The sequence below is a fragment of the Lytechinus pictus genome, chromosome 1 (assembly GCF_037042905.1).
Source record: "Lytechinus pictus isolate F3 Inbred chromosome 1, Lp3.0, whole genome shotgun sequence".
In the NCBI taxonomy this organism is placed as follows: domain Eukaryota; kingdom Metazoa; phylum Echinodermata; class Echinoidea; order Temnopleuroida; family Toxopneustidae; genus Lytechinus; species Lytechinus pictus.
In genome coordinates, this window is record NC_087245.1 from 2,638,870 (window position 1) to 2,656,512 (window position 17,643).

Consider the following 17,643-nt stretch of genomic DNA (forward strand, 5'->3'; position numbering starts at 1 on the left):
TCATACTTGTACAGGCCTTGGCCATGTCTGCATTGTAACAGAAGATGCATGGGTTTTAATGTTATGACAAACACACAAACAAATAGTTAAATCAAGTTCAGAGCTCACACAGAAGAATTTGCTTACCAAAATTTACCACTGTTGACAAACAAATGAAAACAAAGAGAATGAGACTGACTGTCTAAACATGGTTTCAGAATTCATTAACGAACTAGCAAAGAAAGGTCATGAACAATGACCTATAAATATCAAACCAAAATTCAGATTTTATGACTACAGTATCAATACTGTCTGGGTTTTAATTCTCTGTGAAAGATATATTATTAAAAGGTATTGAGATGCCAATTGTGATGAAACAATCTTTTGGGGGTATCAAAAATATTTGAAAATATTTTGATATTGATTTTAATTGAAAATATCAAGAAAAAGGTAAAAGATTAATATATAATGAAGTGAAATAAAAGTAGACAGACTACACAAGGAAGAAAAAGTGAAAATGTGACTTTTATACATTTATACATGAATCAGCCAAAAAGTTTGATTGTAAAAATGGAACAAGAAGAGGAAAAGAAGAAAAAGCTTATGAGATTGAGAAGGAAATTATCACCAGTTTGATATGAGCTAAAAGGGTGAGATAGAAACCGATATTCAATAGGAAACATTTGACACCCATTTTCACTATCATTTGATGTGAGCTAAGAGGGTGTTATAGAAACCAATGTTCACTAGGAAATAGTTGACACCAAATCTCTCAGCAGCAACTATTTATTCTCAATTTGTTTTGGAGGGAGGGTTTGACTTACCTTCGTATTGAGACTGTGAGAGCCTCTGCAGCACAAGCACACGGACATAACACTTCAGGTTTGAGACCTTTACTCTGGAAAGTACTCAAGAATGCATCGCATGATGACAGGGACCCTAAAAAGAGGAGAAACAAAGGAATAAAAAGGGTTTAATCTGTCCAAATTACTCTGCCAATAGCACAGCCCAACACATCCTTATCATGACCCATATCTTCCTTCTTTTCAGAAGTGTTATATGACTTGTAACCTTTCATGTTTGATAATGTCATTATTTTCAAATAAGTCTGATTTTCCGCAAGTTGTAGTATTACAAATAATTCTATCCAGCAAGGTCAAAGATCTTCATTTATTTCTGGAGAAAAGAGGAAAAAAATTGAAATGGGCACATTGCATTGTTTTTCTTTTCAAAGCATTTCTTAAACCCCCTCTCCCCTGTTTCCCTATTTCTGTACTTTTGTTCAGTTCCAACATCGTCATTTGATTTTTTGATTCTTCATGTACCAAAAGCATGTTGACAAGTGATTGATATGAGACTTACAAGGGTTAGCTCCATCAGCAACCAGAAGCATTCTTAATGAGTTCAGGTTGATTCCTTTGTGTTCTTTCTGGGCCATCAGACCCCAGTGCATGTCTCTTGATTTCACAATGGCAAGGGTGGCTGTAGAAAACAAAACAGAAAAAAAAAAGGATTCCAATAATTGGTTGATTATGTGTCAAATTAGCCAATGCGTGAAGAAAGGTGATAGCTCTGAGTAAAAATCAATTTCTAAATTTGGATTTACTCCTATTACAACTGAAGGGCCTTCTTCATTTATTTTCTTTAAAATTTCCAATCATCAGTCTGGATTTGAGAGCAAATTCTGATACAGAAACAAAGAAGGTTTGAACAAGTCAAATAGAAAACCTCAGTTAAAACTTTGAAGAGGTAATGATAAGCGTGATACTATTATATATGTGAAATCCCTTTTTTTGTATTGGACATTATAATGCACCCTGCTATATGCGCACATTATAGTTTTATCATTTGACTTATAAAATGAAAAAAACAGTATGAGATGTTCTTGGATAAAGGATTTCATGTAAAAAAAAATATTTTAAAAAAAACATTAAAAAATAGAAGGAAAAAAAAAAAAAATCATGACAAGAAAAGTCGTAATTCTGATTTTAGTCTGGAGAATATCATGCCTGAATAAATAAAGATAGAATTGAATTGAATGAATTCTTACCTTTGTACTTGGTTACAATGTGCATCCATGATGCTGGATTTACTTTCATGAGTGAGTAAGGAACAAAATATACTTGCATCCCATTGAAGACACTCTGGATGAAAACAAAAAGAGATAATTGTGATGAAGTCAATCATTACATTGACATATTCTGTGTCTTGAACACAACTGACAGAAAAGAAACAGCAGCCTTTGTTTATTGACGGTGATCAAAGGAGACAAAGAAGGTCATCGTAATAGACATGGTCTGTCCTACATACAGGCAATGTATTTTTTTTAATAGTGTACCCCCTCCAATTCTTTAGATGTTCAGACTTTCATTTGATAATGTCTGCTTTACCTCAAATTTATTTGAAAAAACAAAATCTGAATATTCATTTCATCTGTCCAGTAATTACATGCATGCTGGGACTATAGTAATGCCTTTGTATTTCATCCGTTAGATATGGATGAGTATTATGCAAATAGTGACTTTATTTCATTCATTGCTTGCCACACCTCTGTGTTTGATTTATGTTTTCCCTTCAAGGAAAAAAAAGTACTGTTGAAGAAGCACAATTAAATGCAGTCTTTCTGTGCAGGTACCTGAAGCAGATCAGATTGTACAATGGCTCTTCAAGATAAACGAGTGTTGTCTATACTTACAGCTTGTACACTATGCCATAATCCTACATCTCTCTTGAAATCCAGGACGTTCACCATGGTCTCTCCTTCTCCATAGCTACAAGCAACTGTCAACGTCCGACAGTGGTAAACCATCGACCGTCTTGGAATCGTCACACCCATCACACTGCCCTCGTTGTCCGTTGTGTACTGAGAGATGAAAAGAAAGGCATTTTTTTTATATCTCTAGAATCATACAAGGTATAATATTGTCTTATTTTGACTTGTATCAAGACAACCATGATCAAGGCCGCTTCACAATGGACATCTGCAACTGATGTATGTCAGTATACACACTCTACAGAATTCTATCTGAAATCTCACAGAATCTCATATTGTTTGTAATAAAAAATGCTCACATACAAACATCTTCTAAGGTAAAAATGCATTCCATATCACTGTCACATATTTGAGCAGCCAGCCTATTGTTGAAAGGGGAAGTGAATCTATTAAAAAACATAAGACCATATATCTAAACCCATGTTCCATGCAAGTGACTTTCTAAAAAGCAATGACTGGACAGAAGGTTGAACTGTTCAATCAACAGAACCTGACATCTCTCATATCTTACCTCAATATATGCAGCCATATCATCTGCAGGACGGGGTGGGATCTGCCAATCCTTGGGAGGTTTTGAGAGGTGTTCTGTTACATGCCATGCAAGCTTCGGCCAACCTAGAGAAGAAACAGTGAAATTTGATTATTTGATAATGGTTCATCAATAGTGCATGGAAGCAGCAGTCTATAAATGAATAAGTATTTGATAATTATAATGCTGTTGATGGCAATATATCTCTGAAATTGCCTCAAATTAAAAAGCCTAAATGTAGAATGTGGTAACAACAATCATGAGAATGTGGTAACAGTGGAGATGGACAAATTGCAACCAATGTAGAAAGATCCCCAAAATGGATCACCTTATCAGAAACACACTTATCCTACAGTCCTATATTCCTGAAGAATCTGAAGTGCTTTCTCTTAAAATTCTCTTCAAATACCTGAAACATTTACCTTTGAATCTGGACACCTCCCCTGATTGTGTCTTCGGTAGCTCCTTGAGACAGGCACTGGTTGTCAAGGCAACAGAGATGCCACAACCTCCTAGTAGGAAACCAATCTGTTGACTACCAGCATCCTAGAAGAGATAGACACAGTCCAAGAAGTGAAGAAACAAGTAAACACAACAAATGTTATTCATGGATGGCCAAAATTCACAAAGATTATTTGAAATCACAATTTATGCAGATACCATGCATCAATTATACTTGATTTAAAAAGTACCATTAGAAAAGGTCCAATATGTGTATTTGTCAGAGAACTTTATTTGTGCTTGTTGTGCACGAATCCATAGTTTATTTTAGGTGACTTAGATCAATAGTCAAGAGGCATATTTAAACAAAAGATTGATTCATTCCTATGACTTTGAGGTGATCTAAAATCATTCATTACAATAATAATAGTAGTTACATTTATATAGAGCTTACTACATTATGCTTCTAAGTGCTTTTAACATGAAAGATATTTACTCTATATACTTACTCCCTCAGCATATTTTATAACTCATTAAAAATATCATACTTTCCAATCATAGAGGTAAATAATATCGTTATTTGTGAGCACTTACCTTTTTAGTGACTGGTACGTCTATTGCAACTGGTACAATCCCTGCAAAGAGACAGCCATAAAATGCACAAACGTATGCTGCTGGGTCTGAGTTGGGATATACAAGCGCCACCTAAAACAAAGAAAAGAAAAATATGGATGAATATTCAGAGAAAGATGGATAACTCAAAAGAAAATTTTAATTTTGTTTTGCTGCAGAAACTGGGAAATAAATTTTAAATGCATTTGTTATGCTCACTCAACAACAGCAATGTTTGTGAAGAAAGTAACTTATCAACCTACATTTCATGCAATATAATTGAAATGCCTGAATATCATTCAATATCATTTGCCTTTAACTAGTGCAATTACCATTCTACCTCATTTGAAACAAGTTTGGATGCTCAAATTTGTTCTCTACTCTTTCCAGTTTTTACATGATTTTAATTCAGTTTGTGTTACTACGATAGATGTTGATATGCAGGTTACAAAAACAAAATCAATAATTGATGAATCAAGTGTGTATACATGTAGGTTCAAACAATATCTTAGATTTGTTTTAAGAAGGTAGAACTTACTCTGTCCCCAGATTTCAGTATGGGTTCTTTTCCACCTAATTTGTTCAGCAAGAAATAAGCAATTTTGTTTGCTCGGCTGAGAAGTTTTCCTGTAGAAAAATAAAATCAGAGTAGGGAAAAATAAAACAGAATGATTGATAATCACAAGCATTTTTTCTTATGCAATATCAAAATATGGCCATGGAAGTATTACCCATTGCCACCCCCCACCAATCTATTCTAATCAAGTAACTAGTTTTTACTTATCAATCACTAGCATGATTATTTAAAACTGTTCAGTAAGATACTTGAATAATCAAGATATCATAAGTAGTATATTTTTCAATTAAATATATGCATTTGAAGATGAAAAACATTCAAATATAAAATAAAGATGTATTAGAAAACATATTATTTTTTTCTCTAGTTTTACACTTACAAATCATGGGAAATGGTTATAACTTTTTCATTTGAACAGATCAACACATTCCGCAAATTTTATCATAACAATGCATTAAGTTCTTCACCTAACATTCAAAACAAATAAATCAGATTATCCTAATTACATGTGGCTTACCATAAGTGAGCTGGAAATGTACTTTGCCATTGGCATCTAGTGATGAGATGATAGGAACCTTGGGGGTTGCAGTGCCGTATCTCTGGACTGCCGCCTCTAAATTCCTGGGTAAGCCTGTCGGTACCTGTATCAAGGATGAAGTTAATGAAAGATGATAGATTCAGATGAGGGCAAATAATTGTGTTTATAGATAGGTGATGACTGGTGAGAAAGATTGGTGGAGTGTTATTGTATAGATGAATTAGGATTCCCAAATATTGATATAGATCTACTTTATTCATGTGCAAAATTTACAGTCTCAAAAATGTATCATTTTAGGGTTAATTAATACCCAATCAATGTATTTTTTTCAGGTGGAAACGGTATTATTTTCATTGTCACCACCATTTTTGCCATTTCCGGGTATCACCACCATATCATATCATGACCAGGACTTTAATAATTGTTTTTATCATGATTAGGAATTTAATAATTGGTGTCATAGTTGCCATCAAAATCTTTATAATCATCATGACCTTCATGACCACCATCACCACCATCATCAGCATCATCGTTGTCATCATTGTCATCACCACCAACACCGCCACGACCCCATCACTGTTTGCATATTTACGGCTATGCTTATCATCTACTAATTGCAATGTCATTTCCACTTACATTTAGCTGTTCTCCAATGGCAGGTGTGATTGTATTACCCTCGGGCTGGGGTGCGTTGGGATCCATCTCGCTTGCAGCTGATGAAGAATAAAAACCCCAAAAATACAATATGAATATTAAGTTTTGTTCATGGTTGCTAATGTACCTTTAAAAATATATGCTTATCACACAGGTGATGGCCCAGTATATAACAATCACCATGTAGAATAGAAATGAATGTTTACCTTCTAATTCTTCTTCTTCATCTTGGAAGAATTCTTGTAGTGGTTTTCTCTTAGGTCTCTTCAGTGTGTTTAGAAGCTGCTGAATCTTTGCAGACACCTTACTGTTCACCATCGACCCTGTAGAGGATGAGAGAGGATATTGGGGAGGGGGAAGTAAGCGTAAATGAAGATGATTAAGTACTTATTGTTGTAGAAATGGCACTTTAACCTCTAAGATCCTGTGAGCCAGGTACCTTGTTGTTAGGCACTTCTATTTGCTTTTCAACCAAGATTTATAATTTTTTGTTATCAAACAGTAGAAATAAGCATGCTCATTTCAATATCAATAGTTTGTTCTACCATATCAAATGTGAATTTAATACTTATTAAAATTGAACTAAAACTAGGACTATTTCACGCCTTGTCCCACCTCCAAGATATCTTAATATTTTCAACAAGAACTTCCAGAATGTCAAATATATTATCTGTTGTCCATGAAACTTGATTTTATTCACTCTCATTTGTGTATTTCAAACCCACAAAAAGATGAATATAACTGGTTACAATATGTACACCACTACATGTACATACATGGATGTGTATATGATAATATATTGATACATTGTATGAGTCACACTACCAAGTGCACCTGGGACCATCAATGATAATTTATTCAATGCAGCCTACATGACAGGTATTGAAGAGATTTACAATTGTTTGGATGATTACCAGGCATAACTTACTGGTACATCACCTGAATATCATGCATATGATCAACTATAACAAAAGGCAGATTCATATTCAGTTTTAAAGTACTGTTGTATAACAGCAACAATGCATGTTTAATATTTGCTCCTAATTCTCGATATCAGTCAATCAAAATTCAAACATTTCTCTCATATCACTTATTAATATCAATATTACTAATTAAAAAAAAGACACAAATGAATGAAACAAAATTAAAATTATGACAAACTGCTGTTTTTATAATCATAATCCAAAGATAACACCTTAACAGTAATATCTGATTCTACATAATGCAATGTTTTCTGGGTTGATGAAATGGAACTATTAAAAATATTGTCATACTGCATCTAATATGATTCTTGCATTATCTTAAATAAACATTCTTTAATAAGAAAAAAATCTTAATCTTACCAAAGCTTTAAAGAAACGTAAGACACACCTTGCTATCTGCACTCCTCAATTCAATATGAGCTGATATATGAATTTACTGTTTATTCAACAATCATAATACATGTAATCTGTAACCTTGAATGTGGTAAACTTGCCCTGTTCACATTTTCACTTGGTCATGCCAATTTGATCAATCAAACACTAGGGATCATTCTATTTGTAACATCTCAATTGTAAAAATTTGAAGGGCCTGTTAGGATCAGTCCACAAAATTATTTAAATTCCAAGTGAGAAAACAAGATGATTTACAGCATCCAATTTAAAAGAGATTGTTCTGTTAACTACAGGTTTATTCTGAAAAGGATGTAAGTAAAAGTTTAAAGCCAAAGATTACTTAAAGGGATGCTCCGGGCTGAAAAATTTGATAAAAAAAAGAAATAGAGTATAATTCAAAGAGCAAAATGCTGAAAATTGTCTTCAAAATCTGAAAACAAATAGCGAAGTTATTACATTATATAGTTTAGCAATATATTGTGAAAACAGTTATATGTACGATGTCATGAATATTCATTAGATGGACTAATGATGTCACATCCCCACTTTCCCTTTTCTTATGTTATTACATGAAATCATAAATGTTTCATTTTTTCATACATGTGTGAAGGATATGTCTCCCCTGTAATGAAATTAAGGTTGCAGTGCATATCTAATGCAAATAATCAGTTATTCCAATATTTTTGGTTCTAGAAGGAAAAAATTAAATTAACCTACATGAAATATCATATAATAAAATACAAAATAACAAGTGGGGATATGACATCATCAGTTTGGTCATTGAATATTCATGAAGACATGCCTAGAACTGTTTCACCGGAATAATGCAAATCTTTAAAATGCCATATTAAAAACTTTGTCATTCCTTGTCCGATTTTGATCAAATTTTCCATGCTTGTTTGTCTGATTTTTCTTAACCTGTTCAAGTCATATTATTTTCAGCCTGGAGTACCTCTTTAAAACAAGGTAACAAAACAAAATATATTCTTACCACAAACACTAAAATTTCACAGTAATGGCAAAATTTTAATAGCAAAATCAATCAATTATCCTCAAAAACAAAATCAGTTTCCCCGCAAAGGCTAATTTTCTTGTTTTAAGTTATTGTCAGTTTTAAGGTTTGTAATAGAATCCAGATGAGCTGGGTCCATTTTTATGTGAAAGGGGTATCTGAATAAATTCCTTCATCCAACAGCTCCTTCCTCCATGAGGCTGTTACTAATCTTTAATAGATCCATAGACAATTATAGATGAATTCCACTGATTCTCCGGACCTTGATTGCAGGAAATTCATTGTAATTTTAGAAACAAGTACAACAGAATATTTCATTAAATGTCATCAATAATTCTTGAGAATCTGTAGTTCATAATATGATCTTCAAAATCCTTACGGAGACCGATTTCATGATATAAGTGAGACCAATGGTATATCTGGGGAAAAACAGTATTTTTGGGCTTTATGCAAATACCAACTACAGTACATGTATATCAGACTAGTGGAATATTATGATGCCATGGTTAGCATTGAAATCACACCCCTTGCTTTTTCATCACATTACAACTTTCATTTTTTTTACTAGTTGCTTTTGCTCTTTTTTTTGTGCCCAGGGCAAATGTCTCCTTGCCCCTCCCTAGATATGCCACTGAGAGAGACCTTGTTCTTTATTCATTTACGCACAAAGAAACAGACATTTTTTTATGTATATATTACTGGCAAACTTTTTTATTGTGTTCAGCTTAGAGAGTATAGGTTATTACTTCAATGTGTGTGTGTGCATGGACTTTGCAGCGATAACCTCATAACAAAATATTAGACCAAAGACAATTTTATCTTACCTGTATATAAATGTTTGTGTTAACTTCCATTTTATTAGAAATGACCTGACCACTTTGAATGGGTTTGCATGTTTGAGTGTGTGTCTGTGTGCCATAATAAAATAAAAACAATACACCCCTTTCAACAAAGGAGGGAAGGGGGGGGGGGGGGGGGGTAGAGACACACTGGTATCGATTATGCTCCAAGCATCTCAAAGTTGATTTAAATTTTGAAACACAAAAAGTTGCCATGATATATCAGCACAAACCCAAACAATGAAGAAAGGGCCTTGATTAAATTTTTTTACATTAATTGGAATTCAAAATCATCTTTTAATATCTCCAAATACAAGCCTCTAAAATCTGAGTCATCATTTTAGAGTGTGACAAACTGCCAGCAACAATCCTAAAGAGGTCTCTCTCCTATGAGAAAAGAAGATTAATGCAGGTTATTCATTCTCTTAACCTTGGACAATGAAATCCCTAGAAAATCGCCCCTTCCTGTACTTTTTCTCACTAAGCAGTATGCTTCCCTACATACATGTAACAAGTATCCGATATCAGCACACACCAAAATGCTCATAAAAACAACTTGAATTACATGCAAATTCAAAGGTAGATATCCTGAAAAGTAATATGGAAAGCGAGCTTCATACATAGTTGTTTACTCTTTATTTTCTTCACATACCTGTTGTAAACCATTCAAGCGGCTTTAGCCCAAAATTTACAATACTGGATAAAGTTACCATGACCTAACAACTTCAGAAAATAATATTTCAAGAATAATGTATTCTTCTATACTCACATTATTCTACGATAATTACAAGCACAGAAAATTCATACACAGAAGAAAAGTCTTATAAATAAACCTCTAAGGAGCCTGTTGCAGAAAGCGTTGTGTTTGAACACAACTCAAATAATCAAACGTAAGTCAGAAATGTGCACTTCTGATTGGTTGTAGATCAAGTCTCATTCGATCTCAACCCTTCATGCAACAGGCCCTTGGTGCGATATACATATATTAACCTTGCCTAGAGTATAGTAACTGCACTATATATATATGGACATTATTATTTTGCTGAAATTCCATGAACTTACATAAATGCACAAGAACACTCCATAATGAATAGCAATGTATTTATCCTCCTCAAAGAGAGAACGTCAATTAATGAATACCGTTGGCACCTTCCTGAAATGTTCAAACAGCATTCACACACCACTGTACACATTCATCGCTCTGTGTCTTCCCTTTGAACATCCAGTATCCGTGACAACGTGGGGATCCTGAGCCGGATGGCAGCCCACCTCGCTCAGGAAACACAGGGCGAACTAAAACTCTCTTTAGAGGCTCTTTGACTTGTTCTTAAAGACACTGCATGAACACTTCATCGACTCCATGCATAATTTGGTGCAACAATGTGTAGTCCCACCAAATCAAATCTGTGTCTCATCCATGGTGAATGCTAATCTTTTAACAATTCTCAATGCCTTTGTACATGTATCTCTCAGACAAAAAGCATGGCATTTATTCTCCAGCCTACATATGCATCCAGTTTGTTACTACTGTCCTTGGTGCAGTGTTTTAGGTGGAAAAGAGGGTTCTCTGCAAACATGTATTTGTTTATGAATCATCTGGGCCATTCTTAAATGGTCTAGGAAATTACTAATTTCTTCTCTGTACTTCAGGGCCTTTCAACAAATCATTTACCCTGTAGGGCCTGTACTTGTAGTCAATCATTTAAACAATATTCACACTATAGTCTGTGTAATATACAAATATCTACATAAAAATAAGGAATACCCAGGCCCGAATTCTTGCATGTTTATTTGGTCTTGTTGACATCTCTGAAAACTGATAAATTATTCAAATTTTAAACTTATCAAATAATAAACAGAAACTGATTTTAAAAAAATCTTATATAAAATAACCTCAACAATTTCTCCATGAACATAACAGGATATTGCTGTCCACATGCCGACAGGTGCATATGCAAAACAATAGCACTTTGATTGATAAAAGGTTAAGTGCATTTTTGCAGTCATACCATAAAACATCATGAAGCATGATAGTTCTTAAGTGTACCTCATATTGGAATAATTCATTCCACAGACATGAAGCTTTCTTATGCTAAAATAGAATTTGTAAGTTCCACTCAACGCTGAAACTTCCAAACTGCTTATCAGTGATATGCAGCCCCCAGTTATTATTTTCCTAATGACAACTTCAAACACATGTTGTTATAGTGATAGCACACTGGATTACTCATCTTAGCTGAGAGAGATTCCTTGTTGCTACTCAAGTAATCTAAGAGAGGAAGGAGAGCAATAGGAGAAATCATGGGAAAAAAAAGAAAGGAAGTCAAGGCAACTCACCTGAATCGTCTGCGTGCTTGCTTGTTCCCTGAACGTACGCGATGTGACCCGAGCTTGCCGTCACGTCAGGAGGCGGCTGCACAGCGCCACCAGACCCTGTGATTTAACGTAATCAGGACAGAGGAATCGTAGAGTGATGATACCTGAACCTGCTTTGCTTTGTCTCAAACAGTGGGATGCACATAGCATATCACAGATGTAGCTTGCCTCAAGGGCATTTCAAACCCCTTATTACCTCATAGATATTATTACACAAAGGAATGCGCTATGTAGGGTATGAAATGACAATTAAATAGGATCTTCTTTGTTTAAGATGAAGAAAGAGAAGTTGATGAAATCTATCCTGTTAAAGTCCTCTACTAGACCTGAATGGAATCACTGATACTGAATACCAGCGGGAATGTCTTACGTGTAATATAGCCATGAGCAATGGCCTGCTTCTTTCAACATTCAGCAGAAACTATGACAGATGTGGAGGTGGGGGAAAAGATTTGCTTAGATCTTCATTTTCCAAATATATTGCTGAATAACCTTGACAGAGTTTGGTAAAGACCTAATGATTCAATGGTTATATTTTCTTTCTAATACTAATTTCAACTTGAGGGGGATATGTGAAGAATCAAAGGAGGCTAGAGGTTGACCAATGTGGGATGTCTTCTCCTACAGGAAATGTTCAAGGATAGGCACTGAGGAGTTGCCGAAGCACTTTATTGGGTGGGTGTGCGGCTCAGTATATGCGACCCCCAAGGCAATTGAGAGAGGAAAAGATCATTTAAGACAAACACAAATGTAATTTCTTTCCATTCTGTCTGTCTGCTTTGTCTCCTGTTTTCAAAGAAAGCATTTATGGCATCATAGTCACAAATGAATTATGAAGTACACAAAGCACTCATGGTCTTTGAACTAAGAGCTCTCACATATCCCATGGATGAGAAAGTACCTTAAGTTACCTCCTTGGAATAAAGAAAAGTAATGTTTAATATTTTGATATCAGAAATCCTTGTCTGCTCTTAGGATAGTTTGGCACCTACTAAAGAAGCAAAAACAAATGTTGTTTGATAACATTTCTTGACATCTATCTTTATGTAACAGAAATATAAGTCTGTCAAAACAGAAATGGGATATATCACTTGTAATTGAGCATAACTTCTCAATGTTCAATTCATGGTTCAGTTTAAAAAAAGACGGAAGAAAAATACAATCAGTATAAACAGGAGAATATTAAATGCACTATTGTAGCAGTATATTTTTAAACTAAAATATAATATTGAGAATAAAAATACATTGTTTTTTCTATTGTGTGCTGTTGTCTGGATTTGTACAATATATGGGAATGTAACATCCACATTTGTATATAACAAAGTGCACCTTGATGGACTATTTGTGTGTGTGTGTGTTAGATGGCAAAAGTGTAAACCCAACAGGCTTTGCCCCAGATTTTGAGTCATGTATATGTACAAGCACTTTGAAACACCCAAAGTTGTTTGTTTCTACTAGTTTGAAAGGGAGTAGACATTCTTGAACTCAAAAGCATTATCCAATGAATCATACGCTTGGGATGATAATAGAGGAAGAAACAGATTTTGGTCTTAGAATGTAGATACAATTTTCTGATCTCTTTAACTAAAGAAGTTCTATACAGGTGGAAGATAATCTGAATGAATGTAAATTCATTCTCGAAGATGACTGTCCCCCCCCCCCCCAAAGTTTTTTTTTCCCCTTTGGCACAGATTTCTAAATGACGTAGTGCTGAATCATAATATTTTCTCCACTCCTCAAATTTAAAGTGGATGAGCCCCTCTTACTGTGTTATAACCAATGTCTTAAATTTTTATGCTCTCTTGAAATATCCATAACTTTCTCCTTTTTTGGTCTAATTTCATTAAAGATCCAACCAATCAATTTCTGTTAATCAATTTGATTCGTCTTAAAGTGATTGTCTGTTGTAGTCTGCTGATTGGACATAAGAAAATCCTGACTTACAGCTGCTTGCAATATCAAGACCCCTCGTACCGGACACAGCCCCTCGTCCACCAGTAACGTGTCCATTGGCTGGCTGTAGTCTATGGTAATGTGGATTAAGACCAGGTTCACCACTACCCACATAATGGAAGCTGGAAGACCCTGCCCCAATGTCATGTGTGTGATGAGAGGAGGAAGAGGAGATGGAGTCATCATCGTCTGTCTCAGATTCTAAAGATGAAAATGGAGAAGAAACATTTTAAATGAACAGAGCATGTACTACAATTGAATCAGAGTGATTCACAAAATAAAAATCATGTTTTTCAAAATCAAGTTCAAATTAATACCACTAATATAGAAAGGCAGTATAATTGTCTGTATTTAAATAGAGTGTATTGAAGTAGAGGATATGAATACTAACAAATGTAAAATGAAAGTAAGAGAGATTTATGATCAATGCATACATAATGTAATGGACAACCTTCAAAGAGATTGAAACCTAAATTAGTTATTCATTACTGATTGTCTTCATTATTCTAAGTGCAATAAAATCATGTTATTATTGAGCAATTTAGTGCGGCAGTTCAACAGAAAACAGAACTATGGAAAGGAAAGAGATCATGTTAATTAAAACAAAAGTATCATATCAGTGCTAAAAATATTGTAAACTAATATCTTAAGAACTAGCTTCCTGTTTCATGAGAATAAAATACACAGAAAAGTTCACTGACCTGGTGGTGTTTCTATGGGAACAATGTTGGCATGCAACGAATGTCTTTTGGAAGGTAGGGGCATCTGAAGGTCATTGTGTTTGGCAAGGGCTGCTTTCACCGCCTCCTCCCGAATATCTACAAGATGTACAGGATGAAATACAATGAGAAGACACAAGCAAAGCTTATTAGGGATTAAACAAGATAATCCAACAGTTCCTAATCATATCATAACAGTTCATCAGTTATAATTAGAAGATAAATTTAGTGTTGACTTGCAGTTGACCTGGCAGACTTCCACATTCCAACACTACATACATACATTACATGTAGGCCTATGTACTTTTCACTTCTCTTCATATGGCCTCAGAAGGTATACCAACCAGGAAAGCATCCACTTCTTCATCTACTAACGGATGGTATTATTCTCCTAGTATCATCTAAACACTTTCATTGCTAAAACCACTTTGTGCACAACAAATTGGGTCCAATTCGGTGGATTCACAATACGGTGCGCCACTTATAGATTGCAGCAGACAGGCCGAAATTCGCAATGCCACATGGGAAAAAGTTGACGTCTGTTGTGCACGCTTTAAGTGCATGCATGCAATTATGCTGCGCTTGCCAGGGTTTACCAGAGTCCAGGAGGTGGGTGAGGAATTTGCCGCATATTTCTTAGCGAAATTTGGAAAATTTTCAGTGAATTCTTCCTCCGCTTTGGCAATATGGTTTCCATTTTTGAAGCGTCAGTCATATTACAGTCCACCATAGAGGTGGATAAAATAAGTTTATCCACCTCTATGCAGTACACAAGCACTCTGCGCTGCCCTCCGCGCGATGTCGACCCCGAAGTTATTAATTGGCCTGTCTATTGCAGCCCAGGGGGGGGGGGGGGAGGGGGCACTTCCATTGACGAGTGAATGGGGTCTCGAAAAGCACCCTAAACAAGTATTTTCCATATTCTGAAAATGCACCCCTTAACAAATATTGGCATGTGAAACCCTACCCTTAACAAGTATTGGAAACAAAACGTTACCCTTGGCAAGTATTCCCTGAACTGAACCCCTAAACAAGTACAGCAATATTTTAATTGTTATATGTCACGGACGTCGGTCGTCAGTTTTACCTTTACCTACATCATTGGGTTTAGTACACTCCCACGCCTCGCGCAAATTGGAACACTGTGTAGTGTTAAAACTTGGTTCATAGACATATCATTTAATCATGCAGATATTAGACCAAATAACTGTTTGCAAAAAGAAAGCATGGATTTGACATACAACTTGAAATACATTCTTTTTTAATCATCAGGGATGGACTTTCTCTTACAAAGATGTGTTTTCTACAGCCTAAAATATATTAAGTAGTAGGAATCTAAATTTCTAAGGTCACTCAAACTTTAAAATCCAATGAAACTATTATTTTCAAAAAAAAATCATTTTTTTTTCAAAATCAAATTTGATAAAAATACATCATCAAAACAGAAGCAAACAGTTACAAAATTGTACTTTTTTACAATTGGAAATTTGAGTCTTTCTATAAGGTATGAGTTCAGTCTGCAAATGAAAAGATGGGAACAAACCTGATCTGAAGCAAACGGTAACAAAATTATACTCTTTTACAATTGGATATTTGAGTCTTTCTATAGGGTATAAGTTCGGTCAGCAAATTAAAAGATGAGGACAAACCTGATCTATATCTTGTTTCCGGTTCATGATGTTCTCTCCTCCTACTCCTTGAACTTCTGCGCCCCACCCCTCCTGAACCAGCACCTTGATCTGGGGGTCCTCCTGCAGAATGAAAAAAAAAGAAAAGAAAATCAAGAGATGTAATGAAATTATTGCTTTATACGCTTTCAGACAACATACAAACATACTCTGTCAACAATGGCCAAATCACAATCATCCACATATAACAATGGTTGCAGATGTGAAAGAAACTTTATTCTGTTAAAATTATCACAGAAGTACTGGAGATATAAGCAACCAAAAATATAGATGGTAATGGGCATTTGCCAATTCTAATCACTTATGAATTGAATTTAACACAAGCAAGAATCAATGGCTAAGTCACAAACTATTTGTAATGAACTTGCACCTAAAGCATTAATTAGAACAAACAATTTACCAATTTGTCAAGAGTTTGTTTCCTTTAAGATGAAAATAGAAAGCAATATTTATCAATGAAATATATAACTAGCAAAAGATATAAAATCATATAAATTTCCCAGATTTGACAATTCGATTTCTTGAGGATGCTGCTATACCTGGTTGAAAGATGTATTCATCATTGCCTTCCAACAGGAAATGAGATAGTCGCGATCTGGCGACTTGATAATCCATGACTTCTACACTGAAATCCTCAATTAATGACTTGGTCCAAGAAATCAGTTTTCACTATGCTTTCACCAAAAACACAAATCCAGTCTGGTAGTTATCAATTAGAGGTTGATTTTTTAAATGTTTTTATGAAGCAGTTCTGTTATGGTCTCTTGCTTTGATTTCCAAAGAATAAATTCAATAGAGAAAAGTTTCATGTACACTGACAAAAAACTCCAAATAGTTGGGTACAAGAATGATTTTGCAAAATGAATTAAACCTTCCAATGTTGAAAATGTTGTGAAGCACAAACTTGCCTCTAATAAACAGGACAAATGCCTTCAATGGCAAAATCACTTTCAATTCCTTGGTGATAGATTAATGAACCAGGGTGTCCTCTCAATAGCAAACATGACAGAATTGAATAACTTGAAAACCCAAAGTCCTGAAAACAAATCCTATTTCATTAAAATTTGATCATCTGAAAGGAAACTCTTCCGTCATAGTCAGCAAAGAGTGAAGGTATTCCAAAACAAAGAAACAGCAAGGTAGTGCAGTCTGCAACTTTCATGTATATTGATGCCGCCTGGCCATACCCCCAACATACATGAGCAATAGGGCATGACGGTAAATATGATACATGAATTTCTCTGAAGCAAAGTTCAAGCTATGACTAATAGGAATATCCACATTGTTGAATGCACACCGGCATTGGAAAATGAATGCACAAATGAAAATAACAATAGATACGAAACCAACCATGGTTAGAACCACAATATAGACATTCTCCTTTCACTCTCAAACAAGTCTTAAGAGCTCACAGGAAAAAAAATAATAAAAATTGTTATGTACCTCATATCCAGTTGATACATACTGTAAATGGTATTTCATTTAACCAACTATAATATTCTTGTATAATGATCTTCCTTGAATTAACAAATGAGAGGATTTTTTTATCATTCTCGTAGTCCATTTTTAATTATGGC

General features: G+C 34.8%; 1 protein-coding gene across 2 annotated transcripts in view; it reads right to left on the minus strand.

Annotated features, from left to right (window-relative positions):
• The window catches only part of LOC129255758 (disco-interacting protein 2 homolog C-like), a 35,015-nt gene extending 18,313 nt beyond the window's left edge, over positions 1–16,702 (minus strand). The window contains exons 1-17 of one of the 2 annotated variants that reach the window (XM_054894090.2): positions 16,606–16,702; positions 16,028–16,129; positions 14,361–14,477; positions 13,651–13,860; positions 11,668–11,763; positions 6,310–6,426; positions 6,086–6,162; positions 5,429–5,552; positions 4,873–4,961; positions 4,317–4,427; positions 3,704–3,827; positions 3,264–3,367; positions 2,675–2,842; positions 2,030–2,123; positions 1,342–1,461; positions 804–918; positions 127–138 (exon numbers count right to left, since the gene is read on the minus strand). In XM_054894090.2, the coding sequence (XP_054750065.1) occupies positions 127–138; positions 804–918; positions 1,342–1,461; positions 2,030–2,123; positions 2,675–2,842; positions 3,264–3,367; positions 3,704–3,827; positions 4,317–4,427; positions 4,873–4,961; positions 5,429–5,552; positions 6,086–6,162; positions 6,310–6,426; positions 11,668–11,763; positions 13,651–13,860; positions 14,361–14,477; positions 16,028–16,129; positions 16,606–16,681 (1,856 nt within the window). In that variant the 5' untranslated portion in view covers positions 16,682–16,702. The remainder of the gene's footprint in view (positions 1–126; positions 139–803; positions 919–1,341; positions 1,462–2,029; positions 2,124–2,674; positions 2,843–3,263; positions 3,368–3,703; positions 3,828–4,316; positions 4,428–4,872; positions 4,962–5,428; positions 5,553–6,085; positions 6,163–6,309; positions 6,427–11,667; positions 11,764–13,650; positions 13,861–14,360; positions 14,478–16,027; positions 16,130–16,605) is intronic. The other variant, XM_054894094.2, reaches the window with a different exon arrangement.
• Positions 16,703–17,643: the final 941 nt, after the last annotated feature.